Source organism: Gadus chalcogrammus, chromosome 6, assembly GCF_026213295.1.
Source record: "Gadus chalcogrammus isolate NIFS_2021 chromosome 6, NIFS_Gcha_1.0, whole genome shotgun sequence".
Taxonomy (NCBI): Eukaryota; Metazoa; Chordata; class Actinopteri; order Gadiformes; family Gadidae; genus Gadus; species Gadus chalcogrammus.
Genome location: NC_079417.1, coordinates 4522818 through 4536211, shown reverse-complemented (window position 1 = coordinate 4536211; position 13394 = coordinate 4522818). Strand labels below are relative to the sequence as shown.

General features: G+C 45.2%; 1 protein-coding gene across 1 annotated transcript in view; it reads right to left on the bottom strand.

Annotated features, from left to right (window-relative positions):
* The window catches only part of adamts3 (ADAM metallopeptidase with thrombospondin type 1 motif, 3), a 91309-nt gene extending 78950 nt beyond the window's left edge, over nt 1–12359 (bottom strand). The window contains exons 1-3 of the mRNA XM_056591548.1: nt 11883–12359; nt 11471–11492; nt 8890–9353 (exon numbers count right to left, since the gene is read on the bottom strand). Of these exons, the coding sequence (XP_056447523.1) occupies nt 8890–9353; nt 11471–11492; nt 11883–11945 (549 nt within the window). The 5' untranslated portion in view covers nt 11946–12359. The remainder of the gene's footprint in view (nt 1–8889; nt 9354–11470; nt 11493–11882) is intronic.
* Between the last annotated feature and the right edge of the window lie 1035 nt (nt 12360–13394).

Genomic DNA, 13394 nt, shown 5'->3' with positions numbered 1-13394 from the left:
TCCACATTGCCATCCTCATGTAAGTGTCCAGATGGTGCTCAAGTTATTATTAACTACACACTAGTTCTTGTTTAGATTAGAAGGCTAAAACCAAGGCTGTTAGTACATGTACATCCCAAGATACTACCACTACAGTCCAACTGAATAGCACATTTACCCAGAACACATAGTATCCTTTGTGTTCTGCAATTTTGTGTGGGAAAAATTGTGAGGCAATTAAATGGAAACTTATCAGAAACGTAACAAAACAAAACATTGCAATGCTCAAGGATCCCTCTGAGCTTGGCTTCAGGGGCGGTTCTGGCTGACAATAGGACAGCTTAGCAGAACGGACCAGACAATGACAGGTGTCTGACGTGCCTCTAGCTCTCTGGTACCTAAATAGAAAGCTCGAAGGACAGGATGAAGACTCTCCCTGTGTTCCATTGGGTTTATATACCCAGCTTCGGCCACGGCCAAGCAGACAGCGGCCACTGTGCCAAAGAAAACATATGGGATTCAGCTGAAGGCCTCCAGGTTTTCAGAAACACTCTGTCTCTTTCAGTCTAAACTTCTTAAGGAGCCCCGTGTAAAGGTGCTTTCCTTAGCGAGAGAGAGAAAAAAAATTTAAGTAGAAGGCACTGCGACTCGGGAGTGAGGGAAAAAAAAAAAAGGCTGGATTGAGTCAGGACACAGCCACCTTTCACCCACGGTGTTGTTCAAAGGTGTGTTTGCTTTCAAAAATGTGTACAAAAATGTGCAAACCTCCGTCATCCTTACCTGCGAGTTTCATCCCTCTCTCTTGAAAGAACCCATTAGAGGAGGAAAATTGTTAAAGGACGAGATACGAAAGGTCCACTGGTGGAAACCGGGTATTTTTGAGAAAGATAAGGGAGAAGAAGATAAGGGAAAAGAAGGAAAACATGACACTGAGAATATATAAAAAATGCATGGGCCAAATCCTCTATTTGGAACAACAATTCCAGACCGGGGTGGATGCATTCTCCCCCATTATACTGATTAAAGAGTTCCATGAATTTAACTCAATGGATCTTCCCAATTCATGCTCCCTTGTTCATGGAACAGACCAACTATGCCAACTTTCTCAAATATTACAATATTACTGCAACGATGTTGACACTAAGAATGTCTGAAAGACATTCTTTGCTTACCTCTGTAAGGCAGTTTATATAAGCGTGTGTTTATATATATATATTACTGGTGGCGTTTTATCCTGATTGAGACACGGGGGAGGTCGAAGGGTGAAAAAGGGTTAGGGTCGCTTCAATGCGTTTCCAACATGTCCTGCAGAGCAAACATTTACTATTTAAAATTGTACTTTGAGAAGGTAGTGGTGAACTGTCTGCATTCTGCTCTATATAAAACCCGGGGCTGGTCAAAGGGTCTGAATGTCTGCCTGTAAGGACAGCAGCAGTGTGGCCTCCTCTTAGGTTTATATAGGTCACGATTCAAAATGTTTAATACACAAATATCAGCCCGTGGTTGTTAAAAGGGCCCTATGCTGCAGAGGGGAAAAGACTTAGGAAGAAGAAGTAAAAAGAAAACCCTGGCACATCCCGGGAGTGGCTCCCCTCCTGCACCTCAAACCCTATATCCAAACAGCTATTGGTCAAGCCTCGGCAACGGGCAGCTCTAGGCCGCGCCGTGGTTAAGTCAACTGCGTGTGAATACGACTCTTGTGCCTGAGCCGAGTACAGTTCACTGAAAGGATGAACTGACTCACTTTCTTACTTCTAATCAAAAGGGATATTTTCTTTGCCCCTTTTTATCTCACTGTGGTTCGATATATAGTTCAAAAGCGGTGCATGTCCAGCCCCGTTTATCTTTATATCACAGAGGACATAAGTGAGATCCAGTGAAGCATATAGAGACTTTCAACCACCCCCCCCCCAACCCCAAAAAAATAAAATTTGGAGCATTTCTCAGTTGTTTCGCTTGGTTCTGCTCATAAAGCTCAGAATAATATTAGTATCTGCTGCTCGGAGCGAGAGGACGCCCAGACTGGATTGACAATCGCGGAAAAACTGCTGCCGACCAAGAATTTGCCAGCTGATACTTTGATGCATCACACACCAGGCCATGTGTTTACATTTCACTCATACCAGAGACACTGAACCGCCACCCTCCCCCCCCCGCTCCCCCCAATTCCTCCCCTCTATTATGCCTGGCAGGGTTGATTACGCAACATGACACACACAGATGGAAGGGCCGCCATGTTTTATCATGTCCCCGCTGAGGTAGGAGTCGGAACACACGCCAGACGGTTCCTTAGGCCACCCCGCTGGGGGTTGCGCTGCAGGTCACTCCATCACCCGCTGAGAAGCTGTACCTTCTGTCTGCATGGGTGTCAGGGCTGCCAATCATACATAGAAGGAATAATCGAGAGAAAAAACACACGCACACACACACACACACGCACGCACGCACACACGCACGCACACACGCACGCACACACACACACACACACACGCACGCACGCACACACACACACACAAACACAGGGAGCACGGGAAGGTGGGAGTGTTTCTTCTTTCTGCCTTACTCTATTTTTAAGGAAACAAATGAGGTGACTCTCGTGGCGACTACTAGGACCTTACGCGGGCATCGCTATTATGCTCTGCAGATATGCACCCGGCAGACAGCTGCACCCTGGCTGGCACCGCGTATGAATGTATTAAGCAGGGCCACCTCCGTAACAGGTCACATTTCCATCTGAAGAGTGCCTCCGAGGGGAGAGCAGAGACTTGGTGAGAGTCTGGATTTGATAAACAGACCATAGTGGGATGGGCTAAAAGGGCTTATGGGTTTCGGACCAGGAAACTGGGTCCTCTTTTTTATCGTTTTTTTTGGGGGGGGTTTTGTTACGTGTAAGCAGCTTACGAATCAATTTGATTTCTGTTGATTTGACGTTTAGGGAACAGAGCCAATGGTTTGAATGTCTCCGGTGAGTGGAGATCATGCGTTCTTTGACCGAAAGCTTTGGTTATATCTTGTGATGATACAGGGATTTATTATATTGGAACCGAACCGTCTGGATGAAGATGTGATTTGTAAGCCATGGAGTTCAACGACATGGCAGCCCTCGGGTTGCACCGGGATGAAGAGAGGCGGGACTTCAAGCCCAGAGCTACGCTGTGTTATGTCAGATCATCCGAGAGGAGCTCAGGCAGAAGACACAGTGGGAGTGCGAGGAGGTCAGAGGTGTTAAGAGAAAAAGGGAGAGAGAGAGAGAGAGAGAGAGAGAGAGAGAGAGAGAAAGAGAGAGAGAAAGAGAGAGAGAGAGAGAGAGAGAGAGAGCGGGAGAGAGAGAGAGAGCGAGAGAGCGAGCGAGAGCGAGAGCGAGAGCGAGAGAGAGAGAATATCAAATTAGACCTCAGCCTTAAAGTCATTTCGATTTTGGCTCTGATTTGATCTGTTTTTTTTCCTAGTTTGAGAAATTTCTTACAAAAGGAAGAAACCGGCCTCGACATCGCTGAGGAGAACCCGCTATACTCATAAAGCCAGCGGCACCGCTCCACATCTCCATGCAGACCAGGTGCCTTCGAGGCATCAAGCACTATCATTACAGCCCGGTAAAGGCAGAAGATGCCTCAGTGGAACCTATATTATTCCCAAAAGCTACGTCAAACCCGAAAGAAAAGGTGTTTGAAAAGGCACCGTGAAGAACATTTGCCTGGAATAGCAGGCATGCATTTGATTGGGAGAAATCAAAACCTTTAAATGTAGAATACCATTTGGCATTTTAGTGAATTCAAAATAGGCCTAAAGGTTAGCAGATGACAACGAAATGTGTACACCGGTTATCGCAGGCGCTCAAAGTCGTATAATTTTGACATTTTTCAAAACAAAACAAAATTGTAAGGCATTTATTGTTCCTGCCGTTTTTTATTTGAACAATTACAATAATTTGTTACAAATATACGTCAATAAACGGATAGGATATCTATCTCACCAGGTCACAGTGGTTGGGAAGAGTGACGGACAAGTCCCACCGTAGACTCCTGCATTCTGTCTCTTCTCTGCTTTTCTCACTGCAACAGCAACACATTTGACTGTCAAATGTTTTGGAGCCGCCAGGGCTGTACCCCTGGAAACTGGATCAAAAAGCATCCGATAGCACAGAAGGCTCCCCTTTTTCCAGAATCATTCTTTTTGAGGTAGAGCCAGAAAAAGACGAAAGAAATAATTGCTTTTAAGATAGGGCAGTGAGCATCTTGACCATGGTAATGGGTTCTGCCAGCTCAAAAGGAGCCGGCTCACCCAGAGACAATACCTTCCGTTGACCACTGCTGCCATGGTGCTTCCATCCAGCCACAAAGGCCTCCTTTTGTATATAATAAAGCCCTGCAGGTCACACAGCGACAGACCTCCGATGCATGGATTAAGTCTTTTTATGGGAAGTTATGGGTGACAGGAAGTGTGACTGATGCGGTTGTAGTCTGGCTGAGGCAACTTGCTTGGCATTTCAAACCCTTTTTAAAACATTGCAACCCCTCGATACATCAGAAGGGGGGAAACTTGCATTTCAGGCCTTTAAGCATAAAGACAGTAACGTAGTCCAGAACTCTGTTGGATGCCATCACATTTATCGAGAAACTTCTCTCCCTGTTGACTTTATTCATCCCTGTACTCCCCCAGATTTTCACATGCCTCCCACATACATGCAACATGAAGTCTGAAGTCTTTCATACGGGTCAGGACAGATCAGCCTCCCTTCACTCCTTCACTGCTGCATAAACCAGAGAGGAGGAACTATCTGCTTCATAAGCATATGCCCTGCCTGCTTGCAGTAAACAGTTCCAGACACCAGGCTGGCTATAATTAAGATTCAGTAAAACACACACCTAGCGAGGGGCATGGGATAGCACTTGAGATCAAAGACCCCTGGTTCCTCGATGTCAGGCCTTTTCGTCAGTAACTCCGGGCTGGCTTTTGATCTGTTATGTAGCACATCATGCTTTTTATTTAGCCTACAACCCCCAAACTTGCCCCCATTTAAATTCCGATTTCAAGCAGAACCAGCACTGCCCTGGACACGGTTACAACACGGTGAAACACTGTACACAGGACATCCTTGGATTAAAATGCAGTTGATCTTTCCTTGGTCATTCTAATTTACATTCATTTACATTGGTGTTTACAAAGTTGAACTAGACCTGTAGGCAGTTGTACGCATACTGGAACAAAACATAATGGAGTCAAATATACTTGGTTCAGCTTTGGACAAAGTTCTGTTTCTTGAAAATGCAAAACGAGAGTTTGGCTATTCCTCGGGCGTGTAGCAACGCACATTGTTGAGGGGCTTCTGCTAACTAACAGGGCATGTTGTTTCCTCGAGTTATTCCATTTATTATTTGAAATCACACTTTTCTAGGGTACGAATGATAGAATAGCCAGGAGAAGAACAAGTGGAAATGTGCTGTCAAGAGGCTGACATGACGGATGGTTTTCATTAAATACCTTTAGCATTAGCATTAGCAAGTGTGACACAGGTGAAAAGTTTGTTCAAAGCTTCGACAAGCTCAACTGAAAGGCGGGCCAAAAGGGGCCTGCCGCCTGACTAACAATTTTATGTTTCAAATATGTGGGCAAAAATAGAGCTTGACACAAGTTCTGACAGGAAAGTGAGATTGAAGAAGCTCGAAAGCTCAGAAGATTGGGTGTACATCATGCGCAAACAACATCGACACACTAGCCTGGAAGTAGCCGCGGCGGCAGAGCACATCAAATGGCGTCTTTGACAGTCAAGTAATATCCTACATCCATCAGCGCTATGTGTCTCACACGCAATCACTTGTTTGGTCCGCAGTGTGTTTGTAGACAATCCAACGAGAGCTCCATTCATCACTCTAAACTAGAGCACATCGTATACTGGCCGCGCTTCGTTTTTATACTGCCCTCGAGCCACTAAAACTGCAGTGCTTTCATAGTGCAACTCCACCCTATACACATGTGCTGTGCATCTATTTTAAAGGACGTGCGCTGGACTCTAATTTGCTCCTGAAAGGTTTATCAAAGCAGGTTTAGCACAGCAGAGAGCAACATCGTGTGTGTACGAGGTCAAGTTTATAATTAACAAGACATGCTTTGACAAGACTTAATTTGACTTACTGCCCTAAACGTAATAATAATAATATCAAACGACAATGAAGTTGGAAACAACAAGGTTTTTTCTTTTTTTTCAGGCAAGGTACGCATGCACACACACAAACACCACACCACATAATATAAAGCATTTTATATGGAAATATATATTTATTTCCATTTGGCATGGTTCATCTTGTCGATAGGACTTTGCAAGGGTAGTGAATTGAAATAGTGTGCAATATATATGTAGATAACTGTGATTTATGTCAAAATGTCAAGCCCTATTGCACATTCCTATGTAAGAAGAAAATTCCCAGGAAAATGGAAAATGGAAATAAACGGGTAATATAACTTCCCAGCATGTTTAGCACCGACTGGGGCATTTTAAAATGGGCCATGCCACCTCTCGGGGTGACAGAGGAATGACCATTACACAGATGTTGAGGAACAGTTATGCCGTCAAAAGTTACATCAATCTTGGTTAAAAAGGTTAGTCTGCTGTGGTTGGCTCAGTATCTCATCACTTCTTATAAGCCCATGTCCTTTGGAAGACACTTCCAGCAGGTAAAGGTTAAACAGCTTTCATGTTTTAAATATGAATATTTATATTTTTCAAGATGACTAAGACATCTGTACGTCACATCTGAGGAGTAGAGATGACCATGATGCCTGAAGATGATAGTCTCCCAAATCAGACGCTAGATTAACATCTACAGTCTGACCGCAGACAAACTGAAACCTTGGTTTCATTTTGGTTTGCTTTAAATCTATTTCTGTTGCTGGGGGCGGGATCAGTAGATGTCCATAACATGGGATTGGCATGTACTGGAAACCACCTGACCGGGCGGAACCATTACAAACGCGATACGGCCGACCATTAATCTTTGATCCAGAAGGGGACTGATAACTGTAATAATAATGGTCGGCACCCCTCCATGGCTTACAGCAAACTGAATATCCGCCAGGGCAAAAAAGTAAACTTCTCCTGTAGCAGGTGGCTATAAACTAGAACATCTGTCAGCTGACACCAACAACCTTAGACAAAGTGACTGTAAAGGTTTCAGGACAAACCTGTGAATCAGAATGGCCATTGTAGAAACACACTCATTGTTAAAATCCACTTCTAAAACCTCCATCATTTAACTTATACAATAATATATATATCTGAAGCAAAACAGGAAACCCTGCATAACTCTGCCTCCAGCGCCTTCTGGGGTCTGTCCAAGGCGTGGCGCACCGGCCCCCCTGACTTGCCAGATATATGGAAGAGATTCTTCACACCGTCTCCCTCTAGTCCCGGACCTGGGATGTCAACAATGCTATAGCCACTTCTGCACTCATGGACACATACGTGTGCACAAAAACACATACACACACAAGCAGAAAAAAAAAAAAAAAAAAGGGAAACAGAAATAGAATTGCCTTCATAGAGTTGTCCGAGCAAGAAAGAATTGTCCGAAAAAGTTTTAGTTTTTTTTGTTTTAAAAATGAAACACAGCAAGCCTACCTGCATTTTTCAATCTTTCTTTTCAATCGTCACTACAGGCGTGGAACTCCCCTGCTTTCCACAGCATGGGCAACATTTGCTACACTTTCATCATTGTAAGCACGCACACACTCCGGCGCTCGCACGCACGCACGCACGCACGCACGCACGCACGCACGCACGCACGCACGCACCCACGCACGCACGCACCCACGCACGCACGCACGTACGTACCCACGCACGCACGCACGCACCCACGCACCCACGCACACAGATGAAATACAAACACCCCAAACAGAATGTGCTTTGCCTTGAGACTTCTGGGTTGTGTTTATCTGAGGTCCTGAGAAACCTGCGGAATTACTCTCTTTCACACCATGTTGTCGTATCACACCTTCAAGTGGCCACAGTGGGATAGCACACACACAAACACTGACATGCACACACAAATGCACACACGCACACGCACACGCACACACACGACACAAAATCGTACACTTCTGCACTCATGGACACATACGTGTGCTGTGCACAAATACACATACACACACATACACACAAACACACACACAAGACGTGTGCACACACGCGCACACACATTTGCAAACACGTGCGCAAAGACAGGTGTTCACGTACACACAGAGCCTCGACGATTAACATTTGCCAGCGGTCTTCAACAACCTAGTACATCAGCATAACACATCAGCACACCTCAACACCACCAACTGGTTTCATAAATGTAAATGTATACCATGCATTTCAGGGTGCTTCATATGAGCTCATCACTCTCAGTTGAAACCCCAAGCTTTAGAGTAAATTACGGCAAAACGCCGCCACTGTTGTTAAATGGGAGAGCAGGTATCTGGGACCTTTGGTAACGGCTAACAGCCCTAAATCATTCGTCAATTACTGTTCAAGTGGTTTATGAGAGGGGCGTGGCGGGGTTGCTCACTGTGGTGAAGAACAAAAGGAGATCCATGCTGCATGCGAGGCAATGGTTGTAGGGCGAGGGGAACAGAAATGCCCTCGTATTTGTGGCAGTAATGGATAGTCATTCACCCGGGACAAACTTCAGCACAAAAGCTATTTGGTCCCTTCCACTTGAGGAATATATCGAGAACAATGTGCAGTTAAAATGCCAGCCCGCGGCTTTTAAAGAAAAAGGACCTCCACCAGGGAGTTATGGACATCTAAACCTCCTTACAATCGACGACAAGGTCATGTCACTTTCGTAATGGGAAGACGGGGTTAGAATGAGAGGGGGGGGGGGGGGGGGGGGGGGGGCGGAGAGGGTGTGAACAACAGCGCAGACTCACCAGCCCATCACAGTTGTTAATGGCAACCGAAGCCCCGGGAACATCTGTGATGTCGCCGATGAAGGTGCAGTCCGTCTTGAGGAGCTCTCGCCTCAGTATCCGCTCAGCTCCCCCAGGCCCGGTTCGGTTCTTCCCGCCCTCTCCCATGTCGCCGCCACCGCCGCCGTCCTCGCTCTCCCTTCCGCCGTCCTCGCTCTCCCTTCCGCCGTCATCGTTGCCGTGCCACTCCACCTTGGCCCCGGGGGCCACCAGCCGGTCGTTGGGGCGCAGGCGGAGGTGGAACTCCTTGCCGAAGGCGGTGATGTTGAAGAAGAGCGTCTGCTGGGGCTCCCCGGAGGGGAAGGCCTCCCGCCGGACGCGCTGCTTGTGATTGGCCGAGAGCAGGTGTGACAGGTAGTGTCCGCGGGCGTCGGTGCTGAAGGGAGTGACCAGGCCATACTCCTTCAGCCGGGTCTTGAGCAGCTCTGTTTCGGGACACATCGGGGTCATGGTTTAACTGCAGGATGACCACAGAACCCACCAGAGGCGGTAAGACAGTGTCGACACTCAGGCAGAAAGATAGGTAGTACTGGAGGCGGCAGGAGAAAGGCCATGGCAGGGTGTGTCCAAGACAGAGTACGTTTTAGTGTCGGGGTTCGGACCCCAACGTCCGCAGTCTACCTGTAAACATCGTACTCATACCTGCTTCGTAATCACATGTGTATGCATTTTTCAATGTACTTTAAAGCATCTCCTAAATTACTAATAGTCAAATATCTTGTGGTTGACTTTACTATGACCATGACTATTGTCATTATTACATATATGACCAGTACCACCGACCCTTCTGGGGGACAGTGTTTGTCCAAAAGTGAAGGCAATAATAAACGGCAGCCAGCAGCTACCTTATTCAGCCTTGGTGCTAGGTTGGTCCATTCCAATTAATTTGTGTATGCATTATCGTACGTGTACACACAAGAGGAGGTTTACCGCCAATAATAGAGGGTCTCTGGGTTCAAAGGATATCTAGGAGCAGGTTTCCCTTGTGCACTTGAACCAGCGAAAGACAAATTGAAATGTTTATAGAGACTGATACGCGTGCAGAAATATTTCACGAATATCAGCCCCTTTTCATTTTTGTTTCTAACTACAAGACATGCAAGCAGGTGTTATTGTTAAAGACTAAAATTTGTCCTGTGAAGAAATGACACGCTTTACAAATCATAGTGCCGGCGCTGTTGACACAATCGGGGAACGCAAAAATGCTGAGGACAGGAATGACGGCTGTTTGAAATAGGAAGAAAGACAGATGTCACTTTGATGGCTTGTAAAATAATGGGTCTGGGAAGAGGTAGCAGTATTAGCAGAGCCACCACTATAATCTTATTAGAAGGTTTAATAAGCACTTTGCTCCATGCAATAACTATGAAAGCACGCATTGCTTTTGAGAAGTGCAAATAACATTAAGGGCTTTTTTGTCTATTTGGTAACATGTCCGCTTCCAATGATGAGGTGAACCATAGCAGAATATGTTTCAATAACACATATTACAAAATAAAAACAAAATATGGAGGCTATAACCTATTATACAAGGACAACTTTGTGTAAGGAATTAAATGTATGGCGTTTTACCAAACGTTAGTAGGTTGGTTAGTTGGTTGGTGGGTGGGATGGATCGTCGGTTGACTAAATGTTCAGTTAATAATGTTAACATCGCATCCAGAGGTGTGCTGCGATGTAACTTCCACACACTCCTCTATCTCCAAGTCAAAACACACGTTTCAGAGACGGTGCATTGCCTCACCATATTATCCCAACAGCTTCATTTGTTTAATCAAAACGTAAAAGACGTTCTCCGACCAGCCGATGGGACACTATTTTCCACAGTGCCAACATTGCATGCTGCAAAGTGCAAAACCAAAGGAATCCGCTCACTGCTTTCATACGGTCACTCCTTCACTGCTCATACAAAGCACCCTCAGAAGGGTCTCTGAAGCTAAAAGTCCAAGGGCAGAACCCCCCCCCCCCCCCCCCCCCCCCCCTACTCACAGGTGCCCCCTACTCACACCTCTTCAGTGCATGAAGAGGTGAGGTGGGAGCCTATCAGACACAAGCGCTCCCTTTGGGTCCACGAGATAGTGCGTCTTGAACCAGGGCAGACAGTGCTGCAGCTCCCTCATTGCTTAACCTCACGATGGAAAGCAGATGGACAGGATTTAGAAATTGAGTTTTCTTTCCGGTATAACAAAGCCTTTGAGGCCTCTTGGTCAGGGAATAGAAGTCTACTTTGTGTGTTTGGTGTTTGGTGTGTGTGCGTGTGTGTGTGTGTGTGTCCTGGGATATGTTTGTGTTTGCTGTGTGTGTGTGTGTGTGTGTGTGTGTGTGTGTGTGTGTGTGTGTGTGTGTGTGTGTGTGTGTGTGTGTGTGTGTGTGTGTGTGTGTGTGTGTGTGTGTGTGTGTGTGTGGTGTGGAGGGTTACAGAGTCCTACAGTGTCCCACATACAAACTCCCCACTACCACATATATCTTAATGCACCCGAGATATCCTGTTATTTCAGCAGCCAGACTTTTTCCTTCTCGTAATTAAAAAATAAACACTCACCCTCTCGTTCTACTTCACCAGCCTGTGAGAAAAAATAACAATATTAAGACATTACATTATATTATATTATATTATATTATATTATATTATATTATATCATAAGAAAAGGTGTTACTGGTTTACTGTATGCTGTTTACCAATTTTGATCGCTTCTCCCTGCCATTTGTTATGTAACAGACCAAAAAACTTTACCAGTGCAATATAAGATGTTTTTGAAAGAAACAGAGGAGCCTGCAGATGTATAACAGTAGCTTAAAGCATAGCATGCAGAACAGAAGGCTTGTTATGCATGTGTAGTGGACACAAGCGCACGTTTCACTTACGAGTCAACTGCGCGGCAACTTTTGTGATAAGACAAATTTCCCTTTTTCACACTACATATAAATAGCCCAACAGCGATGTAGTTACTTACCTTTTCAGCTGAAGTCAAACTTGCTAAAAGTCCTAAAAGTAACGTAAGTGATAGGGAAACCATCACGAGTCTAGTAAAATGCACAGAATTGTGGAAAAATCCTACTTTCCAAAAGTTTTAAAAAAATAAAAATAAGAGACAAACTCTTGTCACACTTATCGAAATGGGCTACGGAAAATTGATAGCGCTTTACCCAAGTCATCAACTTCAGTTGAAATGCAACTGGCCTTTAAAAAAGTTAAGAAAGTTTTAATTACAACAGGAAATACAGCTGCGACACCCCGGTCTGTGTTTCTGTTCACTGTCTCTCTACTAGAACGTTTTGTAGTATAAAAACATCCCTCGTCCCGGGAGCTCTCTCTGACCCGACAGAGTGGGTAGTAGTAGTGAGCTCTTGCAACCTGGTTCCTTGCTCTCTGACTAATAAACGGCAGACAAGCCCTGCCCCACGTCACAAACTTCCCTCTTCCTCATGAACACATGGTGTGTGGGCAGACAAGCAGAAGGGCGGGGGGCGAGGGGTGTGGGGGGTGTGGGGGGGGGGGGGATTCAGGGAAACTCCTGCCGGTAGAACGGGTAGAACTCATTCACTTCTGGAGAAGTCAGAGCGCAGCTGTCCCGTGGTTTACGCCGATATTTTTCATCGTTGATATAGAGTCATGCTGTGTTCGGTATGACTTTTGACTTATATTTTATAATGTATAGGCTATATTTTATTTGCCTTCCAGGAAAAAAATCTAGTCCTTCTCATAAATGACCACATTTTTGCAAAAAATAGAATAAAAGACGAACGAATGCCGCAGAAAAACGTCGATGATTATGATGAAATAATTAACGACTTCAAAACTTGAACTGTATAATTTTATCCCGATTGTGCTGGAGCTAATGAGTCTGCAATATTAATTGTCACCACAAACCTTTCTTAAGAGACTTGAAGAGGGTCATTATCACTAAAACACAAACGGTAAGGTCTAGTTTGGCAAGTTTGTTTATCATTTTTACAAGCAAATACATGAATGCTGAGGCAGCTACTGAAATCACCAACAGCTATTTTTGACAAGTTGATAAACGACAGACAATGTAGCTAAATCTGAAGACATATGTTGTTTGGCTTCTTTGTGCTACTGGTTGGCCATGACAGCATTCCTTTATCCGGGCACCACATCTGTTATTGAGCAAAAAATAAAGAATTGATTGAGATTGAATTGAATTGAAAATAACCACCTTGAGCTATGGAGCACATATCCACAATGTACAAGTCAATTCCTCCCCTTCCATGATTTGGTACTATATGGAGGATCCTAATGGCATTATTTGGATTCCTATGAGGTCATTAGCTGGATCACACATGGACGACACATGATCGTATATCACTGCTTTTACAGGCCAAAACCAAAGGGCAGTTAGATCACTGTGTCAAAGCACTCGTCTCTCTCTCTCTCCCTCTTTCTCTCCCTCTCCCTCTCTCTCTGTGTGTCTCTCTCACTCTCTGTGTGTCTCTCTCTCTCTCTC